This window comes from Thamnophis sirtalis, unplaced genomic scaffold, assembly GCF_051295495.1.
Source record: "Thamnophis sirtalis isolate CommonGarterSnake01/CBP01778 unplaced genomic scaffold, rThaSir2_p1.2 scaffold_7, whole genome shotgun sequence".
Classification (NCBI taxonomy): domain Eukaryota; kingdom Metazoa; phylum Chordata; class Lepidosauria; order Squamata; family Natricidae; genus Thamnophis; species Thamnophis sirtalis.
The window spans coordinates 96,829,781-96,843,756 of record NW_028261387.1 but is presented as its reverse complement, the minus strand read 5'-3'; the positions used below and the strand labels follow the sequence as shown (position 1 = coordinate 96,843,756).

At 60.8% G+C, this 13,976-nt stretch overlaps 1 protein-coding gene across 1 annotated transcript; it reads right to left on the bottom strand.

Moving 5' to 3' along the window:
* Positions 1–2,661: 2,661 nt before the first annotated feature.
* MMP9 (matrix metallopeptidase 9) lies at positions 2,662–9,087 on the bottom strand. Its single transcript, XM_087720900.1, is given in 19 exon segments — positions 2,662–2,861; positions 2,864–2,905; positions 3,704–3,807; positions 4,144–4,294; positions 4,425–4,523; positions 4,526–4,563; positions 4,657–4,843; positions 5,205–5,331; positions 5,333–5,361; positions 5,899–6,072; positions 6,285–6,458; positions 7,270–7,443; positions 7,533–7,664; positions 7,781–7,929; positions 8,166–8,191; positions 8,193–8,362; positions 8,365–8,395; positions 8,816–8,860; positions 8,862–9,087. Coding segments are annotated over 19 exon segments (2,022 nt in total). The 5' UTR covers positions 8,967–9,087; the 3' UTR covers positions 2,662–2,796.
* Between the last annotated feature and the right edge of the window lie 4,889 nt (positions 9,088–13,976).

Below are 13,976 nucleotides of genomic sequence, written 5' to 3'. Positions count from 1 at the left end.
TTGCTGATTGACCTCGAGCCGTCATTAGAGCCCTCATCCCCGATTGGCTTGGGCGACAGCCACTTCCTGCCCAGTTCCACCATTCTTCATGTGTGTTTTAACCTCCGGTCCCCTAATCTTCTTTGTGGCTCTGCACTTTTTCCGGAGTCTCAACGAGACTCTGCTTTATATGGTGGTTACCAAAACTGGATGCAATATTCTAAATGTGGTTTTAACAAGGCCTTACAAAGTGGGACTTCCCTTCACGTGATCTTGATTCAGTTCCCCTGTTAATGCCAGCCAGGATTGCATGGGCTTTTGGGGGCTTCCGCACACGGCTGGCTCCTGTTTAAGGGATTGCTCACTAGGACCCCCAGGGCCCCCTCCCACTTACTGCTATTGAGCCTCGTTTCCCCTAATCCACATCTGTACGTTTGGCGGTTCTTGTTAAGTGTAAAACCTTGCTTTTCTCTCCACTGGATTCCTTTTGCTAGGCAGGGCCCAGCGTTCCCCTCTGCCGAGATCCTTCTTCTGCCTCCCGAGAACCTTCTGGGAGTTTGGCTGTGGCCTGCCAGCTTGCCTCAAACGGTGGGGGCTTCCCTGCCGGAGGAACCTTTTGGTGGTCCACATTCATGAAGTCAGGAACAGAGGCAGGAGACGCCATGGTCTTTCCGGTCCTGCCGTGACCTTGAGGGGAAACTTCCTGTTCGAATGAAGGGCCAGTCAGTCTCTCTGAATGCTCCAGGAGCTCTTGAAGGCAGAAGTTCCCATTTGACTGAGTAATGGTTATCCCCGTCTTTATTTACCTCCTTCTGCCTCCCCTCCCATCCCTCTTTCCATCTTCTTGCTTTGCATTCCGTGAAGAATATCACTTTATGGGTGCTAAGCCTTTTCACTGCCAATAAGCCGAGGGGAGCAAGGGATGCCAAGAGTCACCCACGGGGGGGGGGGGGAGGGCAGCCAGTCAGAGACGGTGACAAAGTGCTAAGGTGGCAAGAAACGGCAGGGCTCTTCGGTGCCCGTCCTTGCCAGCCAGCAGCTCGGTGTCCCAGGAAGAGTTGAAGGGCAGGACTCGGGCTGGGATCAATAGAAATGAGATCCGGGCAATTTCCGGGGAAGGGGAGAAATCAGGCCCGGTCTTGCCAACATCTCTGGGTGCATCGGAGTCCTTGGAGAGGTGGCAGAGAAGGAGAGGAGGGCAGATGTCGCCCTTCTCTTCGGAAACGGGCAAAGGAAGCCTCAGCCACTTTGGCGTCAGTTCTGGGCAGAGCTGAAAGACACGGATCAGCCGACATCTTGAGGGCCGTTTTTCTCCTCCCTCTCGTTCCAGAAGGCTTGGGGGGGGACGGGATGATGGGTCGAAGCACCCAGGAGGCAAAATCTGGCTGAACTCCAGAAGAAGAAGGACAAGTTCGACTGGGGGGGGGACGATTTCCCTGGGAGGGGCTGGGCTCTCCTCCCCTGAATGAGCTTGGGGGAGGGAGGGAGCCCTCCTTTGGCCTCCTGCACTGACCAGGGATGGTTCTCCATGACTGGGGCAAAGACAGTGGCCCGAGGACACATGGATCAAAGGGACCCCCCCCACAACGATTGGGCTGGGGTGGCCGCCCTCACCCAGACCTTACGCTGAGCTGCTCTCAGGGAGAGGAGACCTGATGACTTTCCCCCTTTTGTCTGTGTCTTGTGGGGGGGAGGAGAGCCGCAGACTCAGGTCAGGCGTTTTCTGAATGTTTGAGCCCCAAAAGTTGCCCATGGCTGCTCCAGCGGCTCTTTCCAGCTCCAGGCCCAGCGGGGGCTTTGATCTCCCTGCTTGCCAAGACCGGAGCTTCTGCTGGAGACCCCAGGCCCTTCTTTAGTCCCCCTCCGTCCTTCTACGCCCCCCCCCCCCCCCCCGTCTTCCACAAAGATTTCCTAGTTTGTACGGCAAACAAATGGGGTTTTTTGTTGGGCTTCTCCAGGGAACAAACTCTGTTGCCAATGGAGGCTTTTGTGAGCTGCAGATCATTTTGACCCAGATGGAAAATATCGGCCTTGCCCAGCCCCACGTGGTGCTTCCCCCCCCCCCCCGAAAGCCTCAACACGAACCTCCCACGATGTATGGACTGTTCCCGGCAGGATTTTATCCTCCCCTCCCCCCCTCCGCCAGTAAGCAGCTACAGCCGAATGGACAGAAAACAGGCAAGAGATAAAACAAAACGAAGTTTTTATTTCCAAAAAATAACACCAGGGATTTGCAGGAACCCAGGGAATGCTGAGAGCAAAACCCAGCAGGCCCTCCCCAAAATGAAGAGAGAGGGGGGAAGGAGGGAGAGGGGGGGCATTTGAGCAGGGGGCTGGACTAGAAGACCTCCAGGTTTCCTTCCAACTCTCTTGTTCTGTTAAAGCCAGATATCCAAATCCCCTAGAAAGGCAGAGCCGGAGGGGAGAAAAGTGGGGAGCAGATGGGAGCCCCCCCCTTTCAATCACAAATAGTTGCAAAGCTGCAAAGAGTGCCCCCCCCCCAGTGAAGTCTCCCTCCTCTCTGTCGGCTGCTTCCTGAGCAAGTGACGGAAGTCGGGGGAGGGGCTGGGGGCTGGAGCTTCCCACGCCGTTCAGTGGATCGGGACATGGCTGAGAGAAACTCTCCTCCCCCTAGCGCAGCCCCCTCCTCTTCCTGGCAAGTCTTCCGCAGGCTGTGGGGGCCCGAGGGGCCAGGGCAGCATTTGGCCCCCCAAGCAGAGAGCCCGCCCCATCAGCTGGCCAGCCAGGGGGGGGTCGAAGCTGCACAGCAATGCCCCCCCTCCAGAGGCCTTTTGAAGCAGAGGGTCCAGGTGGGTCTCATTGTTCAGGGCACTTCAGGACGTCCTGCTTGAAGTACCCCACCCGGGTCACCTGGTAGCGGGGCTCATCTGCCAGCAGAAGGGGTGGCGGCAGAAGTGGAACCTCCCTGGAAGAGGGGAAACAGCGGGTGAAGGTGAGCGGGCGCTGCGGAGCGGCCACAGGGAAGGAATCGCAGGGACCCCCATGGGAGACCTCCTCCTGGCCCCTGGGAATCTCTCCTGGGAGGGAGGGACCCTAAAGCAGACCCAGAGCTCCTGGCACTGAGCTTGGTGGGTCAAGGGGGATTCATCCTCCCTGCAGGCCTTGCGGGGGGGGGAGCCGCCCCCTCCCCATCTTCTCAACCGTTCTCCCTAGGCCTCAGGGAATCCTGGTCCTCAGCCATGCAGAGTCTCCCAAGGAGCCTCTTCCTCCACACTCGGGGTGGGGGGGGAGCTCTTCTACTGAATTCAGGCATGTCCCCCCCTTCCCCCTCCCTCCTAGGAGAGCCCCACCTGAAAGGGTTTGCCCAGAGCCCCAATCAGAGGAGCTCCAGCAGCACTGCCTGACAGCTCACAAGTTAAAGCTCTGTGTGTGTGTGTGTGTGTGTGTGTGTGTGTGTGTGTGTGTGAGTCCCCTACATGAGAGAGGGAGGGGGTTCCCTCTTCTTCCCCCTCCTGCCCCCCCTCCTTTGGCAGAAGCCCCCAACCAGCAAAGCCCGAGATAGGGATGCTCTTGCTCGCTGCTGCCCTCTCGTGGCCATCTGTCTTCTGCAGCCACCCACTGCTGCTTGCTGCACCCGGGAGGAGGAAGTCCCTAGACGGCCCCCTTGCATAGCAGAGACCCCCTGCAGAGGACCCATGAGAGGGGCGGGGGGGGCCTGTCTGGGCCCCACCTGAGGCTGTCCCCCCTCCTGCCCCCCCCTTACCTTTGTACTGGAAGACCAGGTTAGCATCAGTGGGGACCCCAGGAAAGAGGCTGTCAATGTAGCGGGGGAAACCCCTGTCCACCTGCTCCTTTTTCACATCCAGCCTGGGGGGGAGGGGAGGAAACGTTAGCAAGGTCCCTCTAGATGCCCCCAAGGGCGCCTCTTCCTGTGCAGGGATCTGCTTTCCTTCTCCCTGGAGCTACCTGGGGGGTGCAGTCCAGGGAGCCAGGCCAGACCAGGCAAGGCAGCCGGGGTGGGGGGCGGGGAGAGCTCAGGCCAAGGGAGGGGGGTGGCTGGGGATGCAGGAGCCCCCCTGGGAGGCCGCTGCTGGGGGCTCCTGGAAGCTGAGCAGCCTCCGCCCCCCACCCAGCCTCTGGCCCCCAAAGGAAGGGGGTTGGGCAGAGGGACCCCATGTTCCCCCTCCCCCGAGGCTCAGGTACCTCCAGAACTGATCTCCGCTGAAGAGCAGGACCCTCCCCTGCTTCCGTGTCAGGCTCCCCACAATCTTGCGCACGTCTCTCCCGATGCCCAGCTTGTCAAGGCTCCGGGGGCCGAGCACCCGTGGCCCCTGGGACACCCAGAAGCGCTGGCCTGCAAGAGGAAGGGGTGGCTGGCTGAGCAGGGGCCCCTCTCTGGGCAGAGGAGCCGGCTGCAAGGGCCCTCCGCAGGGGAAGGGGCAGGGGCCACCCTGAGGGCCCTTTGGGTGGGGAGGGGCCCTCACCCGAGAAGAAGAAGATCTTCTTGGTCAGAGGGTCCTGGAAAGCTGCGTCAATCACATCTGGGAGGTCCGGCCAGGTGCTCTGGATCCGCAGGGGACCTCCAGGGGCCCGTGCCCTGTGCTCGACATTCGCCAGTATTGCCTGGGCAGGAAAGGCGGCTCAGTCTGAGCTCAGTTTCCCCCACGGGGCCCAACGCCCGAGTCCTTCCAGGCCCCCTCCTGCCTCGCCACTCACCCGTCCTTGAAGAAGTGCAGCGCCTTCTGGATCTCGCCCACCCCATCAAAGCCCCCCACCTGGCAGGCACTGCTCCGGCCATTCACAGCGGGGGTCTCGGTCACGGAAGAGCCGTCGTCATCCCCAGCTTCCGTGGGGGCCTGAGAAGGGGGGATGGGCGCCGTGGGCTGAGGGCCGGATCCTCGACCTAGTGGGGGGGGAGAAGGAGGAGCAGCACAAGCGTCAGAGGCTCTGATTTGGGGGGAGGGAGGGGCTGGCAGAAGAGCAGAAGCAGCTCAAGCGTTGAGCCAAGGGGGGCGGGAGCATTGCGAGGGGGCTGAGGACCTCCAGGGCCGCTTCCACATCTGGGTGAAGGGACTTGGGCCTCGTGTTCTCCATGGAAAGGGCTTCCAGACCAGCCTCACCCAGGAGACGGTGTGTGAACAGGACCCCAGTCCCCCCGATTCCCTTGGGAGCTTCCCGGGCAGGGACTCAGGGAGGGAGGGAGGACAGCCTGCTTCTGCTCCCAGGAAACCCCTCCCCCTGGCAACCCCCCCCCTCCTGCTCACCATAGAGGGACTGGATCCCGGCCACATCGTCCGGATGCAGCTGGAGGTCGGCCATGTAGGTGTACATGGGGTACATCAGGGCCTCCCGGATGCTGGAGTGCTCCAGGCCCAGCGAGTGGCCGAACTCCGTGTGCCGCAACCAGGAAGAGGCTGTAACCTGGGGGTGCAAAGCGGCAGCAGAGGCTGGACCGGGGCCCTCGATCCCTGTGGCCCCTGGGTCATCGTCCTCACCACCCTTCTCCCTGCTGAGGAAGGCGCCCATTCCCCTAGGCTGCCGGACACACTTGGTGCGTGTGTGTGTTTGTGTGCGTGTGCAAAAGTAAAGGTCAATTGCTCCCTTGGCCATCATGTCCGAATCCGAGGCATGGCGCTTGTCTGTTTCCTGGCCAAGGGAGCCAGCCTTGTCCAGAGACTTTTCTGTGGCCATGTGGCCAGCAAAGGGAAAGGCCAAAAGCGATTGGAATGCCGCTAACTTCCCACTGAAATGGTACCTATTTATCTACTCACACTTGCCTGCTTTCGAACAGGAGCTGGAGCGAGGAACGGGAGCTCACCCCGTTGCGTGGCACTCGGGCCGTCAGCTGAGAAGCTCAGCATCGTTAATGGCTGAGCTATTTGTGCCCTGTGGGTGGGAGTGCTGAGTCCCCTCCCCACCAGCTTTCCAGGGGGGCAGTGAAAGGAGCTTCCCCCATACCTTGGTCGGGGCAAAGGCCCCACTTCTTGTCCGCATCATAGTCGCTGGTGGTGGCGCACCAGAGTTTCCCATCGGTGCGTCCCTCCGTGGTGCAGCTGCTGTACGTCTGGCCCAGGAACTTGAAGGGGAAGGAGCAGGGCTCGCCCTGGGAGTTCCCTCCAATCACAGCCGTGTCTGGGGAGGGAGGAGGGAGAGGTCAGCCTTGGCCCCCAGCTGTTCTGCCAAGCAGAACTCCCTGAAGCTGAACGTGAGACGGTCAGGGCTGCTCGGTGGGCTCTGCAGCTGCAGCCCCCCTTGGTAATGCCAGGGCTGAGGTCGTCCCTGAGCTCTTGCATTCCCCACACTGCACCCCGTCCTGAATGCCAGACGCCCCCAGACCCTCCTACCTCTATTTGGGCAGAAGCCGTATTTCTTGTCCTTGTCAAAGTCGGCGGTGGTCGCGCACCAGCGGTAGCCATCTGTGCGGCCATCGGTGGTGCAACCCTGGTAGGATTTGCCGTCAAAGATGAAGGGGAAGACACACTTCTCCCCATCGCTGTTCCCGTCGTAGGTGAAGAGGACTAGCAAAGCAGACGAGGAAAAGGAATTCAGCCAACCAAACTCCCCTCATTGTCTTCCTTGGGGGGCAGCTCGGTTCCCCTTATTATTCATTAATTTATTACACTTATAGGTGGCTGACAACTGAAGGAGGAGCAGGGGGCTCAGAAGAGAATGGCCTTGAGAAGCCCCTCCCACCTGCTCCTGGTTCGATTGTAGTGGGGGCCTGTTTGTTCCCTCCCCCCCCCACCTGGGAGGGACTGTGCAGCTCAGCTTTCCAAAGCCAGGTGGCCCTTCTGCCCCCCCCCACATCTCCCCACATGTTGTGGAGCAATTAGGGCTTCTATAATCCTGACCAATCCAATCACTGGAGATCTTTAAGAAGAGACTGGGCAGAGCCTTGTCTGGACTAGTCTAGGGCAGGGGGGGGGTCTCCAACCCCAGGTCTGTGGGCCAGGGACGCGCAAACAAGCGAAGCCCACCTGGCAGCACACGAAACCCGGGCCCCCGACCCACTGAAAGACCCCTCTGCAGGGAACCGGTCCCTGGGGCCCGGAGGTTGGAGGCCACCGATGTAGGGTCTCCTGGTTGAGCAGGGGGGTGGATTAGAACAGTGTTTCTCAACCTTGGCAACTTGAAGATGTCCGGACTTCAACTCCCAGAATTCCCCAGCCAGCATTCGCTGGCTGGGGAATTCTGGGAGTTGAAGTCCAGACATCTTCAAGTTGACAAGGTTGAGAAACACTGGACTAGAAGACCTCCGAGGTCTATTCCGATTCTACCCTTCCCCATTCCGTTCCCGCTCTTCCGGCTTTCCGAGTCCCGTCTACTCACGTTCGCTGGGGCAGAAGCCGTATTTCTTGTCCTGGTCAAAGTTGGAGGTGGTGGCACACCAGGGCAGCCCGTCTTCCCTCCCTTCGGTGATGCAGGTGGAGTAGCTTTTGCCCTCAAAGGTGAAGGGGAAGCGGCAGGAAGAGCCGTCGGCGTTGCCAAAGTAGGTCTTCACCACTGCGCGGCAGAGAAGGGGAGAACCGGCCGTCAGGGGGGCAAGGCTCCAGGGCCCAGCGGAGCACCAGCCAGCAAGGGGGCTAACTCACCGAGGCCCGTGCCCAGCGTCCAGAACTCGTCATCATCAAAATGGGCATCCCCGCTGAACCGGTCTTTGCCAGGAGGGAAGGCATGGGCCAGAAGGTTGTCCTTGCCATCAAAAGGGTAGCCGTCACCATGCTCTGGGGAAGGGGAGAGGGGGAGAGAGGTCACAATCTGAGCAGGAATTCTTTCAAGACAGATGGGGGAGGGGGCGACCCCAGCTCTCCCCCCCCCCCAATCCTCCCCTCCCACTCACCTCCGGTTCCAAACTGGATGAGGATGTCCACCTCCCCCTCCTGCTGGCGGGTGAAGGTGAGGGGGGTCACCTGGCTCCACACCTTGAAGGCTCTGGTGAAGGCGTCCTCGATGACCGAGCCGTCCAGGTCAGGGGAATAGTTGACCACCCTGGCGAAGAGTGGAGGCTCAGAGGCTGCCAGAGTGCCAGGTGCCCTGAAGCTGCCCCCCCTCTCCAGACACACACACACGCAGAGGAAAGTGCAGGGCTGCCGCTGAGGGGGGGGGGCAACCTTCCCCAATCTGCTGCCCTCCACCCAGGAATCTTGGGGTCCCCTCCACTTGCAGTCTTCCACGAAGGCGGGGGGGGGATGGGCTGTGTCCGGTGAAGGTGCGCGCTCACTCACCGGTAGGTGAGGTCCGTGTGGTCCCAACTTGAGGTCGCCCGGGAAGGTCTGGAAGCGACCCACGTCCGGGACTCCGCAGCGGGGCGCCCGCACGGCCGCCATGGTGGAGGCGTCCAGCTCCCCTGTTTCCGGCAAGCCCAGCTGCTTCTGCATGGCCCTGAGGGGGGTCTCCAGCTTCACCTGCCCCCCGGGGGGATCCCCGTCAGGTACCCGTAACGCTGGAGGTAGCGCTGCGGAGACAGAGGAGGGGCGCTAGGGGGGGCTCCTGGGCGGGGATGGGCCAAGCGGCGGGTGGGGGGGGGGCGGCCCTTGTGGTGACCTCCTGTCTTGTCCTTCAGCCCAACCCTCATCCCGTGACCGGATCCCCCGGGGCTCTCCGGGCCTCCCCAGGGGCCAAAGAAAGAGCCGGCTGGGAGTCACTGGCTTCTTACAGCGGCGCCCACGCGGGGTCCGCCGCTGGCCTGGTCGGGCCAGCGCAGCGCCAGTTAAAAAAGCGCCCGGCGCCAGCGGGGGACTAGAGGCAACCGGGCGCCCCGCAGGGATCGCGTCGCCCCGCTCGCCCTCCCGCCCCGCTCGCTCTGGCGAAGTCCGAAGGGCGGCGGGGAAAGGAGGGTCTCTGGCCCCGGAGATAGCGCAGCTCGGAGACTCACGGTGGCCAACTGCCGCTCCGTCAGGCGGCTGAGCGCGTCCCCGGGGGAAGTCGACGACCACGGGGCCCTTCCCCTGCAGGGCGGCGGCCCAAGCGCAGGGCAGCGGCGGGAGCGCCAGGAGGAAGAGGAGGGTCGCGGCGGGGACCCTCATGGCTGCTGAGGCGAGGCGGGCGAGGGTCTCGGGTCTCGGGCCTGGGCGCGTCTCTCCTTCTCTGCTCTCGGGTTCTGCGGGAAGCGCGGAGCTCAGGCGAGCCCAGGAGTCTGCAGCCCGACCGCCGGCGGGGCCCTTTATGGTCCTCGGGGAGAGGGAAGGGGGGAGGCTGAGTCAGCCGCGGTCCCTCCCCCCCCCCGGGTGGAAGAGGGGGAGAACCGGCGGGCGCTGCCACTTCCTGGACTTGCCTCAACAGGAAATGTGAAACGCAGCGGGACCAGCCGCGGGTTCGAAGAGGGCAGCCGTCCGCCTCGACCGGGCTCGGACGCCGCTGCCGCAAGGAGCCAACGTCCCAGGCGCGCCTGGCTTCCCTGGCCCCAGTCCTTTGTGGGGCGGCATCAGAGCCCTTCAGGCGCTGCCCCAACTGCCACTCCTGCCTCTGCTGGGGCAGGAAGGGATGGGGACCCTCAGAGTGAGGGGCTGGCTAGGAAAGGGCTCCTTGGGCTGCTCGCTGCACCAGGAGGCTGCCTGTCCGAGCCTCCAACCAAGGCCCGTTGCCTGGGCATTATTCTGGCCCAGGGCCTCTTCTTCGACTGGCCAAGCTCCCACCTAGGCCCAGGACCTGGGGGCCCTCAGGGGCAGCCCCTGCTCTTCTTTTGGAGAGGGAGAAGGCTGGGACACTCCCAGAGCTCCCCCAGTCCTCCGTGCCTCCCTCCACGAAGTGGGTGGGTGCCCCTCTCCTGGACGAAGAGCCTGGCACCTGAGGCAGCCGGCTACCCTGTGAGGAGGACCCTGGCCGCTTTTGCAAGGAAGTTATCAGGAGGCACCCTGGATGGTTGGGGCTGCTCGGTGCTTTTGCCCTCCCAGCCAGCTCTCCCAAAGTCCCAGGGGGAAGGCAAGGCGGGGGGGGGGGGGGGAAACGTCAACACACCTGTCCCCTGGCCGGGCACCCCCTGCTGGCTGAGACCTTTGTGTCCATTCTGAAAGCCTGCAAATTGGGACTCCAAATGGGGGGGGGAGGAGGGGGGAGCCCAGCAACCTGTGGTTTCCTCATGATAAGCACTGAGCACAGCACGGCCTGTCCAGCCGCAGGTGCCGCAATCTCTGCTGACAGGAGCCCCTCTCAGCCCACTGAGACAATGCCAGAGCCCCTCCCCTCCAGAGGGAAGCAAAGCCCCCTCCCACTTGGAGACCTTGGCCTCCGAAGTCGAAAGCGCTCCGTGGGGCTCTTCCCTGCGTTGAAATACTTCGTAAAAGAGAGCACACGGGGAGGGCCACATCAACACTCCCCCCCCCCCCAATAACCCCATTGTCTGCCCAGGGGGGAGGGCTTATTCTGCAGCTCCTGAGGAGCCCCTGAGAGCTGAGAAGCCCTTGGGATCATCCTGTGACTCAAGAGGGGCAGGGAAGCCACCCCCCTCCTCCCCCAGTGACCCAACTGGAGTTTCCCTCTTCTGCTCCCAGACAGAGTGGGGGGGGGGAGGCCTGCCTTTGTCTCCCTGCTCCCTTCCATGGGTGTCTCATGGGAAAATCCCTAGATGGAAAGGGGGGGGGAGGTGCGGGAGGCGGGAGTTTTCATGCCACCTGATGCCCAGCCTGTTCCTTGGGGCTCCTTGGCATGAAGCAGAAACCCGAGTTCTCCCTTGCCTGCCACACGGACAGTCTGGGCTCCTGCATTTATGTGGGGCTAGTGGTATGTGAAGGTGGTGGCTTGTTCAGACAAGCTTTTCAAGGAGAACACGCTGGGTGACTCCGCTTGGGTATTGATTAACCCTAAAGCTGGGTTAACCGAGCACTGATCAACAGAAGAAGAGAGTTGGAAGGGACCTTGGAGATCTTCTAATCCACCCTCCTACTCAAGCAGGAGACCCTAGACCCCTGATGGCGAACCTATGGCACATCGACCCCTCTCTGTGGGCACGTCAGGCATCACCCCAGCCCACACATGCGAGCATGCCTCCTGCAGGCCAGCTGGTCTTCGGGCCACCGCCGTGCATTGCCAGGGAGCAGGGTGCATGTGGGGAACAAATGCGTGGGGTGTGTGTGCTCGCATTGCATTTTGGGGGGTTGTGTGTTTGCAGCCTCCCCCCATTTTGAGGCTGGAAGGCCTGACACTTGGGGGGGGTGCAGGCAGGGTGTGTGTGCTCACATTGCATTTGGGGGTTTCGTGCATGTGGTTTGGGCACTCGGCACCAAAAAGTTTACCCATCACAAATGCCTGAGAGCATTTCAGATAAGCTCTTTTTAAAATCCTCCAGGGATGGAGGAGCAGCCACAGTTTCTGGTGGCAGCCATTCCGCCAGTTAATTGTCCTGACTGTTAGGAAATTACCTTTCCATTCCAGATTCCTTGATGAGTTTCCACCCATCGCTTCTTGTCCTGCCTGAATTCAGGGACTTTGGAGAATAACTTGACTCCCTCTTCTTTGGGGCAGCCCCTGAGAGACCGGAACACTGCTCTCATTCCCCCCCCCCCCGGTCCTTCTTTTCCTCAAGCTACACGTATCCCAGTCCCAGCAACCGTTCTGTGTGTGCTTCAGCCTCCCCTAACCCCCTTCGTGGCTCTTCTCTGCACTCTTTCCAGAGGGGACTTGGCAAAATGCTGGGCACCCAGATGAGAACACACCCCGTGGGATAAACCTATTTATTTATGTGAAGCGTTTAGATAATATGCCTGCCTGCACTCAGCCCCTGGCCTGCCCTGTCCAGGCTGTGAGGGGATGGGGGGCAATCCCGCTTGGGTCTCTTTGGATCTGCTTCCCTGTTTTTCTGTCCTCTCCTCCGTCTTTCTCTTCTCTTCCCAAATTCGGCTCCTTTGCAGAGAGTACTTTGCCTTCCCCCCCCCTCCCCTGGAGCCTGCTTCTCCTGGCCCCTGTTTTGCTGGACACCGCTCCTCCTCCTCCTCCTCCTCCTCTGTGGGGCAACAGCTGGGACATTCACAGAGGGGTGGGGGACATTGCCAGCTGGATGTTGAGACACAGGATGAGCTCATCGTCCTATGCTGCTCCCCCCCCCCCCAGCCACAGTCACCATCTCTCCCCAAGGCCCAGCAGTGGCCTCTCGGCCAGCCAGGCTTTGGGAATGGCCGAGGATCCGGCTGCTGGGGGTGTGGGGCTAACCTGGTGCAGGCTGGAGAGATGTTCTCGGAGGGGGGGATGGGAAGCCCACCTGCTGGGCCAGGTGGAGTCCCCAGTGACCTCAGAGGGACGCAGCCTCATTCCTCCCCCCCCCCCCCCCCCGGTGAGTCTTCAGGCTCTCATGGGAGAAAAGGGAAGAGCCCCGTGGGAAGTGAGCCTCCAGTAGCCACTGAGTCACAGCAGGGACTTTGACACACAAGTGGTCATGGGGGAACCCCCCCACCCCGCCCCAGAGCAGCGGTCCTCCCCCCGCCCTCTCTGGGTGCAGGAGAGGACAGGCCTGCTGAGGCTTGCGGGGGCCGGACTCGGCCGGTGGGAGCAGCCTGGGGACCCCGGATGGCCCCCCCGTCTCCAGCTGGGTGCAATCGGACCCATCGCAGCACTGCTGCGGATGCTCTCACAAAATGGCGCCAGAGGGGCTGCTTATGTACAAAACTACCAGGGTCCTTCTCCCTCCCCCCTCCCCCCCAAAGGACCCCCCATCAGAGATGCCCTCCTAAGAGCTCCCGCAATTGTCTTTATTCTTTGTAAAACGTAAGCGCTTATTCCCAGCTGCTCCGAGGCCTTTTGCAGAATCCCCGCCCTTCTTAAGTGGTCGTTAAGTGAATCTGGCTTCCCCATGAACGTCGTGCGCCAGAAGGTCGCAAAAGGATGCTGCAACCGTCATAAATATGAGTCAGTTGCCAAGCAGCTGAATTTTGATCACCTGACCCTGGGGATGCTGCAAAGGTCGTAACTGTGAAACATGGTCATAAGTCACTTTTTCAGTGCCATTGTAACATTGAACTGTCACTAAGCGAACCGTTGCAAGTCGAGGACTGCCTGGATAGGGGTGTTCTCCATGCAGTGACGATACAAGCATTCGCTCAGGGACCCCTCTCAAAGCTACAACCACAATGGAAAAGGCGGATTATGAGCAGTCCTCACACGTTAACGACCGTTGTAGCATTGCCGGGTCACGTGATCGAAATTCGGCTAACCGCCTGCATTTGCGTCGCTTGGGTCGGATTCGCCCTCTGCGACCTTCCCAGCTGCCTTCCGACAAACAAAATCAACAGGGGAGGGGGAGAAACAGATTCACTTAATGACTCCGGATGCCAAATTGTGGTCGTAACCTGGGGACCTCCTGTAGATCTGTGTCGCACTGACTTAAAGTTTTAAAAAAGCAATTACAAGAGGAAACACAAACCCACACGTGAAGGCCTCAACTTACGACCGCAAACCTGATTTTAGAAGAAGTAATAAAATACTCAATTTACGTACAAAACTGGCTGCTCTCTGGGACGGCTCCAATAAGCCGACCTTGGCCTGGTGACTCCCTGGCCGTCTGGTCTTCTCGGCCACTCTCTCGCCAGCCCTGGCCCTTCTCCTCTTCTCTGGCTGACCCAAAGCCACCCACTTACAGTATGGCCCCCATTGTCATTGTGTACACAATGTGGCTCTGGGAACAGAAGGGGGGACTTGGAGATGTCTCATTCCTAATTTTGGGTCTTCTTCATTAGATCAAACAGGCTGTCATAAAGGAATGTGGGGGGGGGACTAATGTGGGGTGCAGAAAGCCGGAAACCTGGGTTGTGGGGATCAGTGCCAGCAGTTTCGCCCCTCGGTGCCCAAATCGCCCTCCAGCTGGGACTCCCAGCCACTCCCAGCAGCCCTGGTCAGCCTGATACAATGCATGACAGATGAGCCTCCCCCTTCCGTCCTATGGGCGCAGCCCAGGAGCATGGCGACCCCATTTCTCTTCCCCATTGTTAGTCTCCACATCCCTGCTGGCACTCAAAGAACGGAGCAGCACCTGCCAAACCAAACCCAGGAAGAGAAGCACCTGGGTGGGAAGGGACCGGTGGCCGAAAGGGGAGCCCGGAGCTCCTGGG